The 15102-nt window shown below is 37.8% G+C and overlaps 1 protein-coding gene across 2 annotated transcripts in view; it reads right to left on the bottom strand.

The window, feature by feature from the left end:
* The window catches only part of ITPR2 (inositol 1,4,5-trisphosphate receptor type 2), a 508028-nt gene that overhangs the window by 293838 nt on the left and 199088 nt on the right, over positions 1 to 15102 (bottom strand). For both annotated transcript variants that reach the window (XM_012457176.2, XM_064377368.1), the window contains exons 23-26: positions 13009 to 13138; positions 9298 to 9355; positions 7229 to 7394; positions 5781 to 5954 (exon numbers count right to left, since the gene is read on the bottom strand). In XM_012457176.2, the coding sequence (XP_012312599.2) occupies positions 5781 to 5954; positions 7229 to 7394; positions 9298 to 9355; positions 13009 to 13138 (528 nt within the window). The remainder of the gene's footprint in view (positions 1 to 5780; positions 5955 to 7228; positions 7395 to 9297; positions 9356 to 13008; positions 13139 to 15102) is intronic.

The following is a 15102-nucleotide window of genomic DNA, read 5'->3' on the forward strand; positions in this document are numbered from 1 at the left end:
AGTCAATAACCATTTGTGGTTTTAAAAAGTAAACTACGAAGAGAATGTGCTCCTCAATAAAGGGTATCTATAAAAGAACATACAGTAAATATTTTATTTAATAGTGAAATATTACAACCATTCCCTTTAAAATCAGAAACAAGACAAGGATGCTCATTATTACCACTTCTATTTAACCTCGTACTAGAAAATTCTACAAATACAATAAAGCAAGAAAAAAAGAAATAAAAGATCATCTTCAAGTTTGAACTTAAAACATTAACCTGACTGGAAGTGAATAAATATGTTTAACCTTATTAGTAGGTACACACGAATTGGTAGGACTTAACTACCTGTCTGTACAGAATTCAGCTTTATGTAAACTGGAAGAAGAAGTAAAATGGCAAATAAACATCAAAAAGAAAAATCTCATCCTCGTAAGTAATTCAGCAAAATGAAAATCACAACAAAGATAATATATCAAGTGTACTCAATCTTCAAAAGTGGGACAGTGAGAAAAACACCCATCATAAGGATGGGGAGCTAGGAGAACTCTCATACCCCAGTGGAGGGAAAACACCTGGCATTGTCTGGTAGAGGGGAACATACTGCATGTGTTACTCCTATGGAGACAACCCAGAGAATCTTCCGAACATGTGCACCAGGTGACATACAACATTTTTCACAGCAGCGCTGGTCTTAGTAGCAAATTTTCTTTTAAAAACACCAAAACCAGGAAGAACCCAAATGCCCATCAACAGCTAACTGGATAAACATAGGCATAAATGCAATAATATATATTAGAGAAAATGAATGAGTTGCAGTTATACATCAACAAGGATGAACAATGAAAACATGTAGAAAATAGGCTAAATAAATATTTCTCATACATTTCTTATGTTTTAGAAATACAGACACATGGTAAAACTACTAAGCAGGGAAGTTGCTGAAATAAATTCATCATAGTGGTTTCCTCTGTTATACAGGGAGGGACCACATCAACTTCTTACTGGCAATACTCTATTTCTTAAGCTATACCTTAATATCAACAGAATATGCTACCTTGGGTGGTATTGAATTTCCCGTCACAGAAATTTGCTTTGTTTGAAGAAATAATCTCACTCAGGTGAGATATTTAGAGATAAGAGAACACATATATCACATAGGGAATTGGAGGTGATTATCCCTACAAGTATCTTGTAACTCTAAAATTTCATAATTCCATATCCATCATAGTAAACAACATAGTGTGTTACACATAAAAACAAATAATAATTACAACAAACACTGGCTGAATCTTAATGTTGAAAAACACTATTGGGGAGAGAGATCCAAGATGGCTGATGATTAGCAGCTTGGGCACGTACCTCCCAGTGAAAGCGCAAAGAACGAGAGGACGCCACACTTTCAGACGAATATTAGTTGCTCACGGACCAGGAGATTCCCAGTGGAGGAGCTCCACGGGTCGCCAGGGCGACTCTTGTGGCCGGCGTGGTGGTTTTGCTGGTGCCTTAGCACACCAGTTTTTGGTTCAGAGTCCGGAGATTCCCAGGCAGAAAAGCACCATCAATCTTAACACCGCTGTTTTGGCCGGCTCAGTGGATTCCTCAGATTTCGGCGCAGGGAATCAACAAGTTGGACGTCAGAGACCCAGTTAGAAAGTCGGTAATTATAAAGACGACAGACGGACAAATATATAATGAAGGGAAGAAACCAGCGTAAAAAGGTAGAGAATACTCAAAATCAGAATGCCTCTCCCTCTACAGGGGATTGCAATTCCTCATCAGTAACAGAACAAGGCTTAATAGATGACACGTGTGTTCCAATAACAGAAGCAGGTTTCAAAACGTGGGTGATAAGAAACTTCTGTGAATTAAAAGAACTTGTTCTAACCCAATGCAAAGAAACTAAGAACCTTGAAAAAAGGTTTGACGAAATGTTAACGAGAATGGACAATTTAGAGAGGAATATAAGTGAATTGATGGAGCTGAAAAACAACACGAGAACTTCGCGAAGCATGCACAAGTTTAAACAGTCGAATTGATCAAGCAGAAGGAAGGATATCAGAAGTCGAGGACCAGTTCAGTGAAATGAAACGAGAAGACAAGAATGCAGAAAAAAGGATGAAAAGGAATGAGCAAAGTCTCCAGGAAATATGGGACTATGTGAAAAGACCTAATTTACGTTTGATAGGTGTACCTGAATGTGATGAAGAGAATGAATCCAAGTTGGAAAATACTCTTCAGGATATCATTCAGGAAAATTTTCCCAACCTGGCAAGGCAGGGTAATATTCAACTCCAGGTAATACAGAGAACACCACAAAGATATTCTTCAAGAAGACCAACCCCAAGGCACATAATCGCCAGATTTATTAGGGTTGAAATGAAGGAGAAAATACTAAGGGCAGCCAGAGAGAAAGGTCAGGTTACCCATAAAGGGAAACCTATCAGACTTACAGCAGATCTCTCAGCAGAAACCCTACAAGCCAGAAAAGAGTGGGGACCAATATTTAACATCCTTAAAGAAAAGAACTTTCAACCCAGAATTTCCTATCCAGCCAAACTAAGCTTTATGAGCGAAGGAAAAATTAAATCTTTTGCGAACAAACAAGTACTTAGAGAGTTCACCACCACCAGGCCTGCTTTACAAGAGCTTCTGAAAGAAGCATTATACATATAAAGGAACAACCAAAATCAGCCTTCCCAAAAATATATCAAAAAGCAAAGAACTTTAACACAATAAAAAATTTACATCAACTAATGGGCAAAACAGCCAGCTAGCATCAAACGCCGGTATTAAACTTATATATATTTTAATTGGATAAAAAGCCAAAACCCATCGGTATGCTGCATCCGGGCCCATCATACATGCAACAATACACAAAGACTCAGAGAGAAGGAGGAAGATTTACCAATCAAACAGAGAGTAAAAATAAACTAATAAACAAAAAGCAGGAGATGTAATTCTCGCCTCTGATAAAGTAGACTTTAAAGCAACAAAGATCAAAAGAGGCGAGGAATGACATTACATAATGGCAAAAGGATCAATGCAACAAGAAGAGCTAACGATTCTATAGATCAACAAGATAGAAAATTAACAAGGATATTCAGAACTTGAACTCAGACCTGGAACAAGTAAACTTAATAAACATTTATAGAACTCTCCACTTCAAATACACAAAACATACATTACCACCTCACACCTATTCCAAAGGTGGCTATATAATTGGAAGTAAATCACTCCTCAGTAATCGCATAGCATTTCATAGGTTTAAACTAAATATTGGTTGGCTGTTTGTTTGTTATCTTCTTCCCTTATTCCTTCCTGACTACATCATTAAGTATAATTATCAGTATAAAAAAGGTTTTCAATACCCATTACTAAATTGCATTCTAGCCTGGGCAAGAAAGCAATACTCCCATTCTCTCTCCCTTTTTCTTTTCCTTCTCCCTCCTCCCCATTCTCTCTCTCTCTTTCTCTTCCTTTTTCCTCCTTCCTATTCTCTCTCTCTCTTTCTCTTTAAAAAAAAAAAAAAAGAAAAATTCAAATCTGGCCGGGCGTGGTGGCTCATGCCTGTAATCCAAGCACTTAGGAGGCCAAGGAGGGTGGATCACCTGAGGTCGGGAGTTCAAGACCAGCCTGACCAACATGGTGAAACCCTGTCTTAAAAATAAAATAAAATAAAATAATTCAAATCTGAGACCTGATTGCAGGTGAAGTGCTCACACCTGTAATCCCAGTGCTTCGTGAGGCCAAGGTGGGTGTATCCCTTGAGCTCAGGAGCTCGAGATCAGTCCAGGCAATGTGGCAAAACCCTGTGTCTACAAAAATACAAAAATTAGTGGATTGTGTGGTACACGTGTCTCTAGTCCCAGCTACTGTGGAGGCTGAGGTGGGAGAATAACTTGAGCCAGGGAGGTAGAGGCCGCAGTAAGCTGAGATCCCACCAGTGCACTACAGCCTGGGTGACATGGGTGACAGTAAGATCCTGCCTTAAAAAAAAAAAAAAAGAAAAAGAATGTTGCTAACCAACATTCTTTCTTATATTTCCCTGCTAGAAAAATCCAGTTTCGTTTGGCCATGTATCCTTCACCCATGTAACTCCGGGTGGTGTATCCTACCTTGAGGGACATCTTTTATGTAATCTAAACTAATCCTGTAGTCCACTGGTGTAGTTTTAACATCTGGCCCTATTCTGGCCAAAGAGACATGAAATAAGGTGAGGGATGTCTAGGAAAGGTTTCCTTGCTCTTAAACAGGAAACCCAGAAATAAGATATTCCTTCTTGATGTTGTCGTGCACAGATGTGATATCTAGGATGCTACTGCCATGATGCCATCAGGAGAATGACTGGCCTCAGAACTAAGCCCATTGATCCATGATGGCAACACTGAGGCAAGGAATTAAAGCTGGAGACTTACTTCTTGACTTGTTTGTAAGTAATACATCATCTTATTATATATATATTTTCATGTTGTTCATATTTTCCCACTGAAGCAATATTAAATGACACACCATGTGCATAGGGTTTCCTCATTTAATCTTTACAGCAATTCTAAGAGCTAAGTACCATTATGATGTCCATTTGATAGTCAATAAAAATAAAACTTAGAAAATGAAAATAATTTTCTCAAAGTCACGCATATACCAAGTGGCAAATTCTGGAGTGTCTGATTCCAAAACCCATGCTAATAACCTACGCATTGTCCTTTCTATGAGGCATATTATTACCTGACACAGCATTCATTCCTACCCATGAGGGTTCCCCTGTATCACAGATTTGGTTTCTCAAATTCCCCTGCAGCTGAAGTTCTAAATTCAATTTAACTTTTGCCAATGAGATAAACTCATGTGGAACTTAAAAGCCAGAAGGGAAATAAAGGGAATCTAATTGTGGCTGTGATGGCTGCAAAGGAAATCCCAGTAAACATGAGTATGCATAGAAGCCCATGTGCCAATATCTTGTCACAAACTTCCAAAGCATTTTGGAAACATTTTGATTACTCTAATTATCTCTTGCTCTGTTTTCACTTTTTACTTCACAATATTTTGGGTAATCTAACAAACAGAAAAGCAAAAGCAGGTAAACCCATCAAAATGGTTTATATGCCTACAGTTAAAAAACAACTATATAAAACACCAGACAGGCATTTACAAAACTTTCCGTATTAACAATTATGATGTTGGTCCTAACTTGCTTTATCTAAACATGACTACTAAAGCAGTATTTAACATTTTTTTTAAATGATCATATGTACTTAGTGAAATGTGAAAACTAATTAACACACTACAAAAGCCAATATGACAGAAGACGATAGTCACTCTTTAGATTTTTGGTATTTTCATACTGAAAATAAAGCACATTGGTCTTCCATTTAGATATTTTTATACAAGGATATGCATAATGATAGGACTGATTTACTGATTGGCAAAAAACAGCCACAGCGAAAGGGACCATATAAATTAACCTCTCTCCACAGATCTCAGTTTAGGGTCCACTCCTTTTGTTCTCCTTCCACTCCTTCCTATTTTCCTGATTGCTGGATTATAGAATTTACAGTGGAAATGACAAAGAGTGAAACACTAGACAGATGAGGTAAGAAGTGGTAGAAACTGACAAGCACTAACCAAAGTGCTAGTTTATGGAGTTAACTGACAACTTAGTAAATGAAAATTGTGTGTTCTGTTGCTCAGAACAGAATTTTTCTTTATGAACAATTTTGATTGTAGAGCATGTGGTTACATATCTGACTTAAAAGATATCATTTGGAGTATTTCAAAATAGATATTGAAACAAACCTCAATTGGCTCTTCACCACCTTTCACTTGACTTTCCCCGATTTCTCCATTCTCATAGCTGCTGCTCTTCTCAACCCATAGCTCAGACTTTTCTACTGTCAGTCGAAGCTGGTCTAGATCTGCTTTGATTTGCTTGTAGTTATCTACGTCTTGATTAGACACCAGTAATTGTACCTAAAACAGAAGAATTTCAATATCTTAGTTGAAGTTCACTATTTCTAGAACATTTGCGAATATTTTATATGTATATTGACCATGAAAACCTACCTGGAAGTAAGTGTGAACTTTTTTTTTTTTTTTTTTTTTTTTGTTTGAGACGGAGTTTCGCTCTTGTTACCCAGGCTGGAGTGCAATGGCGCGATCTCGGCTCACCGCAACCTCCGCCTCCTGGGTTCAGGCAATTCTCCTGCCTCAGCCTCCTGAGTAGCTGGGATTACAGGCACGCGCCACCGTGCCCAGCTAATTTTTGTATTTTTAGTAGAGATGGGGTTTCACCGTGTTGACCAGGATGGTCTCGATCTCTTGACCTCGTGATCCACCCGCCTCGGCCTCCCAAAGTGCTGGGATTACAGCTTGAGCCACCGTGCCCGGCCAGTGTGAACTCTTAACCAATATTTTCACATATTATAATTTTTTAAGTGAGCCCTAGCAAAACTTTTCAAAGTGATTTAAGATTAAAAGATTCCCTCACTTTAATTTCACTGCTGAAGTTAATTTTTCTGAGACTGACTCTATCTGATTGAAAAGAGGCAGAAACATAAATATAAGTGGGAGAAAACAGCAATAGATACAATCTAAACTTCATCATACAAGTTTTTATTTTCCCATAATTTACATGTATTATGACATATACATATATGCATTTATTAATATACAACTACTTTTTAATTATTTCATATTCTTTTAACATATTCCTATAAAACTGCCTAAATGATCAATACCTTATTATATTAAATAGTGAAACATATGTAAGCACTTAATTATTACTAATTAATAATCTCAAGACTGATGTCATATTCAAAGACCACAAAGAAAAAGATTAGATCCATAACAGTTCCTTTCTTTTGGATTTATGCAGTTTTCAATCACAAAATAATTATTTCAGGTCCATTGGTTCTTCTACCGAAATTCATTAGTAAAATTTAAGGTCAAAGTAATAGCAATGGTAACAAAATTCCTAACGTGTTATTATCTTCCAGTGCCTTCCTAAATCTTGGTGCCTTTCATTTGTTTTAAAGATATTAACTAAAAATCACTTGTGGGGAACACCTTCTAAATAGATTGTGTCCTAGCATAGACAAGGCTGTATCAATGTTTAAAAATACAAAGTGTCACCAGGAACAGCCATACATTGTTATTACCCCTGCAGCCATGAAGTCAGGTTGGATGCTATGAACATCACTTTCAGAGCCTCTGCTGTGGATGCACTGAGGGCCCTTAAATCTTACCTGTTTAAATGCCTGTAAAACCTCCGCCCTCTGGCTGAAGTGCTTGAACAACAGCTGCAGGGCTCCAGACAGCAAAGGCGGGTAGTCGTGCATGATCAGATGAATGAGAACCCGTAAAAATGTCCTGCCTCCTTCATCATCAAGTTGAACTGGGTTTTTTTCCTTTCTATAAACCAAAAATAATTCTAAAGTGACTCACATTTATATAACATCTACACTTCAGCATTAGAATGTATACATATTCTCAAAGGTATATTATTTGTTTTTCTAAATTAGGAAGTGAAAAGGAAAACATTTTTACTTTGTTTTCCTCATGTAACTGATAAGGAAACAATCACAAAGAAACGCTGGTGTCTGTCCGTGAAAGCAGGATGACCAAACATCCTGGTTTATCCAAGACTCTGGGGTTCCTAGGCAAACTGGGATGAGTTGATCACCTCGGCATAGACAAAAAATGGGCATCTGTGTCAATCCAAAAGCATTTATGGGAGAAGGTGTGCTAGGCTGGATGTACACCAATGACTGATTACCCCTGAGGCCCCAGAGGCCCCTACATGACAGGTGGGGAGGAGCGGGGAAGGCCAGCGTGCATGTGCCTGAACCATCACTAGAGCAGCCACAGGTGTGGCATACTAGGACCCTGGATGAGGTTCCACTGGGACAAAAGGTCCATCTATTATTTCAAGGTGAAATAATATACTGGTTCCCTCTTCCGGAATCATGAAATTCTTCAATAGGAAAATACAATAAAAACTGGTACTATAATGAAAAAATTAAACTAAACTAAATGTTCAGTAGAGATAAAAATCCTTTTGGGGTACCCTTAATTCTTAATTCTTGGTTGTCTTTCCAATGATAACCACAAAAACTGCAACAAAATGCTTAGTGTAGTCGTCCCCATTACCCTCCCCAACTTTATCTGTGGTTTTACTTCCTGTGGTTTCAGTTGCCCATGGTCAACCACGGTCCTAAAATATGAAATGAAAAACTTCAGAAATAAATAATTCACAAGCTTTAAATTTTGTGCCATCCTGCTCTGTCCCATTTGGGACATGAATCATCCCTTTGCCAGCATCTCCATGCTATACGTGTTTTCCCCCTCATTAGTCACTTAGTAGTCGTCTCAGTCATCAGGTGACTGTCAGAGAGTCACAGTATTTGTTCAAGTAACCCTTATTTTAGTAAACAATGGCCCCATAGTGCAAGAGTGGTGATGCTGGCATGTTATATAATTGTTCTATCTTATTATTAGTTAGGTTGTTAATCTCTTAGTATGCCTAATTTATATATTAAATTTTATCATAGGTATGTATATACCGGAACAAACATAGTGTATATAGGGTTTGGTACTAACTGTGGTTTCAGGCATCCATTGGGGGTCTTTGAAATCCCCAACAGATAAGGGAAGACTACTATATAGACTGTTTTTAAGTTCACATGTCAAGTCTGTAATAAAAATGAACACTAGAAGCTTAATAATTTATAGCTTAAACATTTTACTTTTTCTTTTTCATCGCTATTAATTTCATTCCTGAAGAAGAAAGAAACAATATTAAAACAATAAATGGTAGGATTCCTGATGGCAAAGGAGGCTAGTCATGTCAAAGGTGTCTTGTTTTATTTAATCATGGATATTTTCAATAGGCAGAAAATAGCTTTATTTCTCACATACAAAGTTAATGATAGCATTAAAGAAGTTACTTTCTTGTCTCAAATATCTAAGATTCAGGAAAGCAATGTTTTACGAGATGCAGTGATATTTATACCAGGGGAGTTAAAGGGCATTCTTGGGCTGTCATTATTTGAGGAAAGAAAAGCAAAGAATTCAGAGAAAAGTTCAATACACTGATCTCATCTCTCTTGTCCTTTTTTTTAACTGACCTAAAGAAAAGCTATGCTTTCTCCTCTAGAGTAAATTAGCAGCTTCATTTCTGGCAGAAATTATGTTAGCAACAATAGAGGGTCTAAAAATAAATAGATATAAGGAGTGAACAATATCAAAGTATCATTAAAATTCTAAGTAAAATCTTATTCACAAGTAAGATAAAGATATATAAATGTTACTATACCTTCCCGCAAACATAGTTTCTGCCTGAGCTGCAATTTCATCTATATCAGGAACAATAGCTGCAAAGATAAATGGTAAAATCTCTTCTTTATCCTATTTTAGTTAGGAGCCATAATATTCATATTAATATCAATTGACATAAAAATACTTTTGTCTTAATCTCTTTATTCTACCAAAAATCTATTAACACTACTAATCTGATTTTAAAATAAGGAAAAAACCTGAATAGACATTTCTCAAAAGAAGACATGCAAATGGCAAACAGGTATACGAAAAGGTGTTCAACATCACTGATCATCAGAGAAATGCAAATCAAAACTACAATGAGATATCATCTCACCCCAGTTAAAACGGCTTTTATCCAACAGACAGGCAATAATGAATGCTGGTGAGAATATGGAGACAAGGGAACCTTCGTACATTGTTGGTGGGAATGTAAATTGGTACAACTGCTATGGAGAAGAGTTTGGTGGTTTCTCAAAAAAAAAAAAAAAACTAAAAATTGAGCTATCATATGATCCAGTAATTCCACTGCTGGCTGTATATGCAAAAGAAAGGAAATTCATTTATCGAAGAGATATCTGCATTCCCATGTTTACTGTGGCACTATTCACAACAGCTAAGATTTGGAATCAACCTAAGTGTCCATCAACAGACAAATTGATAAAGAAGTGTGGTACACAGAAACAATGGAGTACTATTCAGCCATTAAAAAAAAAAGAATGAGATCCTGTCATCTGCAACAACATGGGTGGAACTGAAGGTCATTATGTTAAATGAAATTAGCCAGGCACAGAAAGACAAACTTCTCATGTTCTCACTCATTTCTGAGAGCTAAAAATTAAAATAATTGAACTCACGAAGGAGTAGAATAATAGAGGTTGGGAAAGGTAGCAGGGTGGGCAGAGTGGGGATGGTTAATGGTTACAAAAATATAGTTTGATAGAATGAATAAGATCTAGTACACAGAGTGACTATAGTCAATAATAATTTGTTGGATATTTTTTAATAACCAAAAGACTATAATTGAATTATTTATAACACAAAAGATAAATGCTTGAGGTTATGGATACTTCATTCACCCTGATATGATTATTACATATTATATACCTATATCAAAATATTCCACATACCCCACAACTATATACATCTACTATGTATCCACAAAATTTTTAAAAATTTAAGTCAATTGACAGTTTGAAAAAAATCACAATATAGTTCCACTAAGACATCAATGTAATTTTTTAATGTAAACTATGTTTTAAACTCATGTATTGCTGTAGTCCAAAATATGTCTAAATGATCAGAAAGCACCATTTGCAAAGGTGCCTCTTGTCTAGAGAAGTATGTGTGTATATATATAGATCATATATACATATATGCACATACTTACATGTATTTTAAATGAGTGATAACATTGGGAAGACAATTCTTTAAATAATCAAAATATACATATAATGAGCCTTGTTATTATGTGGTTATTTCCAAACAACATGGTCTTTTTACCTAAGCTTACTACTACTAAAATTCCATCCCTTTTTCTTGCGGGAAAGGGCATTTTTTTTTTTTCTATGTGAACCAATCATGATTCCTTACTGTCCCACACCACAAACATTTTGAAGATATCTTTACAAAGATAACATGAGGATTTTTGGGTTGTTTGTTGGTTATTGAAGCAGGGCTTCTCTCTGTTGCCCAGGCTAGGGTGCAGTGGTACAACTTCAACTCACTGCAGCCTCAACCTTCCAGGCTCAAGCAATCCTCCTGCCTCAGCCTCCTGAGCAGCTGGGACCACACACATGCACCTCCACAACTGGCTAATTTTTTTGTAGAGACCAGGTTTCACCATGTTGCCCAGGCTCATCTTAAACTCCTGGGCTCAACCAATCTGCTCCCAATCTCAGCCTCCCAAAGTGCTGGTTTTATAGGTGTGAGCCACCATACCAGGTCAAGGTAACATGTTCAAACAATAAAATACACCACTTACTTCTCATTCCAAAGCTTGAAAAGAAACAGAGTAAGATATAAAATGGAAAAACAATTCTCCCCAGAAAGGTATCCCTTACTGATATAAAAAATGAAAGAGATCAGGTAAATCAGAAAGTTTTCTGGGGTGCCCCTAGACTTTCCCTCTGGTACTTTACTGACACTTACAGCTCATGTTTCCAGAAGCCTGGCCTCTGGGAGTCAATAATTTTTATGCTACTGTCAATGCAACTGCCAGCAAGACTTTCCGGTTCTGCCATATCATTCCTGGAACTAGCCCTTTGGGGTTCTATACTTCTGAGAAGTAGAAAAACAACACCATTGCAAACATGCCAGAAGAGAAGTCTTACTTAGGCAAGTTCAAGTCCTTCTGCAGAGGCATGCTGCCTTTTGATGAGACTAATGATTCAGACAGCAGGACAGTTGGTCTATCATCAATTTTAACTACATGCTTGTAATCACTGAATCATTCCTGACTGATAGATGGACGAAGAAGAGGAAAGAGTTCCTAATGTCACAGTGGTGGCAGTTAGAAAGAAGTTTCACATCTGTGTACAAATCCTATCCTCAGAAAAAGAATTCCATTAGCTGGCTAAATCTTCAATAAGACATACTTTTCAGCCCACAATGACTTGGTCTGACCCGTCCAAAAAAAAATGGTAATTTAATATTTCTGAGTTTTTCTAAAGTCCTTTCAATAGTCACAAAATTTTTAAATCATATTTGTGTTCTTTTGTTGTTATGCTCCAATGCTCAGAGACAAAGTAGCTTCATTTTTACACTTTTTAAATGTGAAAATTGAAATATAGTTCCAGTTTATAACCATACAAAGTAAATTTTTTAAAAAAGATCCACACACACAAAATGAGACCAACAACCACATTCAGGTCTTTAGGAAATGCCATGTCTTTATTATTGAATCAGGCAATGGCCTCTCTTCAAAACACCTATCCTTCTGATGACTACATTTCACACTGCTCTTTGATCCAGGAAGAAAAACTTCTCTTGGATTTTCACCAAAATATCACGATGCTGAAAAATTTGGACTCTGAAGCTGGAGAGTCCTCCAAGGGAATCCTTGTTCCACTACTTTCAGGACCTTCAGCAAGTAACTTAACCTTTCTGACCTTGGTTTTCTCTTCTGTAAAATGGCACAATAAACAGTACGTCTATCTCATAGAGTCTTGAAAATTACAAAGGAAAAGGCATTCATAGGAGCTAGCAACAAACAACAGCAAACACCCTCCCCACCATTCTAGGTGAGTTATTTCATAATCTGTCTAGTTCTTTGATGTCATTAGTGGAGATTACATCTACATTTTTATCTCATAAAAATATGAAGCTGGAAACCATCATTCTCAGCAAACTAATATAGGAACAAAAAAACAAACAACACGTGTTCTCACTCATAAGTGGGAGCTGAACAGTAAGAACACATGGACACAGGGCGGGGAACATCACACACCGGGGCATATTGGAGGGTAGGGGACTAGGGGAGGGATAGCATTAGGATAAACACCTAATGTAGTTGACAGGTTGGCACGTGTATACCTATGTAACAAACCTGCACGTTCTGCACATGTACCCCAGAATATAAAGTACAGTAGAAAAATAAAAAATAAAAGCACACACACACAAAATATGATTATGTTTTAAAACATGATACATACTTTCAAGTTCTCAGAAAAACAAAATACAAAGAGTAAATATTGCCACAAACAGATACCTGACGGTAGTAAAGTATCTGGAGATCCATTGGCAGAGGTCTCCACGTTGTCGCTGTCCTCTCCAAACTCCTTCTTATATATTGACAGCATATATGAGATCCTATAATCCAGTCTGACACTCAGGATGAACTATAAGAAACATTAAGAACAACATACGTTTCTTTCATTAGCACAGTATTTAAAAATGCAATTCATGACACACCAAGAACAGTGGAAGTATCAACCTTTCAAAGGAGCTAGTTAGAAACTTTTAACACCAGTTGCCACATGTTTGTCAGCCTTAAGACTAAGCAAAGGAATACATTTCCACTGGTTGTTAGTGAAACCTCAAAGCAATTTTTGGAAAGAACATGTGACTCCCTAAGATTACTCTCTGAATATACCAGATAGAGGCATTGTCGGGGTCTGGATGAAGAGGTAATGATGATGTCATTTCACTGAACACTTTGTGGAGTGCCATTGCCTCTTGGAGGAGACTGTTGGAGATGTGATCCTCCTTCTTACACTGTAGGGTGAGAATTCAGCTACAACAGTATGACTCTGACTATATACCATGATCAGTCCTGAAGCCAGGCTCTAAATGACAGTTGAAATAATAGCATCTATACACCATGGGTTTTCCTCACTGGTGTTTGTGTTTCCTTGGGTTTGGGTTGCTGTCATTGTTTGTATTCACGGACGCCTGGACAGAAACTAATTATCTAACAAGGCCCCACACTCTGCTAGGTGCCACAGGGAATGCAAACACGTGAAGCCTACTGCCCTCAAAAAGCCAAATCACACTGCCACGTGTGCACCTATGCAACAATCTTGCATGTTCTTCATATGTACCCCAAAACCTAAAATGCAATAAAAAAAAAAAGAGAGAAGAAAAAAAAAGCCAATAGTCAAGTTGGGAAACAAAATATAGCATTGTTAGCATAATTAGGAAACTATTGAGAGCTAAATCACATGGTCTAAATACAACAGAAATCGGAGAAGGAAAAGCTGGGATGCGCTGCAGATCACAGGAGGGGGTTTTACGTAGGTCCCATCTGTCCTCGTCTGCATGAGATAAGCCCTGTTTAACCTTTTGTTTCAGCATAATTACTAATGGCACCCCTACCTTGTAAAAAGTGTCACATTTGGATAGTAAACAATGTGGTCACCCAAGTTTCAGGAAGATTGGCATTTCATGGTATCATCCAACTTTATCTCTATCTACACCACCTGCATCCCATCCCTCCCTCCTCCTATGCTCCTTCTCTCATCCTCTCTCTCGGATTTCCTGGTTCTAACAGCACTGAAGTGCCTGCACTTCCACTCTTGCCACCCCACAGGTACTCACAGTGTCCACTTTACTTTGAATATTCTCCTCCACTTCATAATAATCACATTTAAAAATATCCTCTGTCAGAGCACAGTGGCTCACGCCCATAATCCCAGCACTTTGAGAGGCTGAGAAGGAGGATCGCTTGACCCCAGGAGTTCAAGACCAGCCTGGGCAACATGGCGAAGTCCCATCTCTACAAAAATACAAAAAGTTAGCCAGGCATAGTAGTGCATGCCTATAATCCCAGCTACTATGGAGGCTGAGGTGGGAGAACATTTGAACCCAGGAGGTCAAGGCTGCAGTGAGCCAAGACTGTGCCACTGCATTCCTGTCTGGATGACACAGCAAGATCCTGTCTCAAAAAAAAAATCCTCCAAGGTCCAGTTTGAATTCTTTTTTAATGCATCGTTCACTGGTTCCCCAGTCATAATCTGAATCAATCTCCCTCCTTTCCTCCCTCTCTCCCTTTGTCTGTCCTTTGTCTGTCTCAGTCTCTCTCTCTCTCTCCTTTGCTGGACTTTTAAGCTTTTTATGGAAACATCCTCCATGTTAGTTATACTAAGCTGGTTAATTCACTCGACATGTGTTAAACAAGGTATTGAGGAAGGCACCAAAGGCATAAAAAGGTGCTGAGGATCTAAATCCTGCCTTAGAGAACTTACAGGCTAGAGGGGAAAGGAAACACCAGAGACTCTTATTAGTGTGTGGTGAGGGCTGCAAAACATATTGGTTGAACTGATTCTAAGTAGCAAAGGGATTTGCAGAGCAAGAGACAGACCAT

This window comes from Aotus nancymaae, unplaced genomic scaffold, assembly GCF_030222135.1.
Source record: "Aotus nancymaae isolate 86718 unplaced genomic scaffold, 86718_ANA_hifiasm-v0.15.2.pri h1tg000016l, whole genome shotgun sequence".
NCBI lineage: Eukaryota > Metazoa > Chordata > Mammalia > Primates > Aotidae > Aotus > Aotus nancymaae.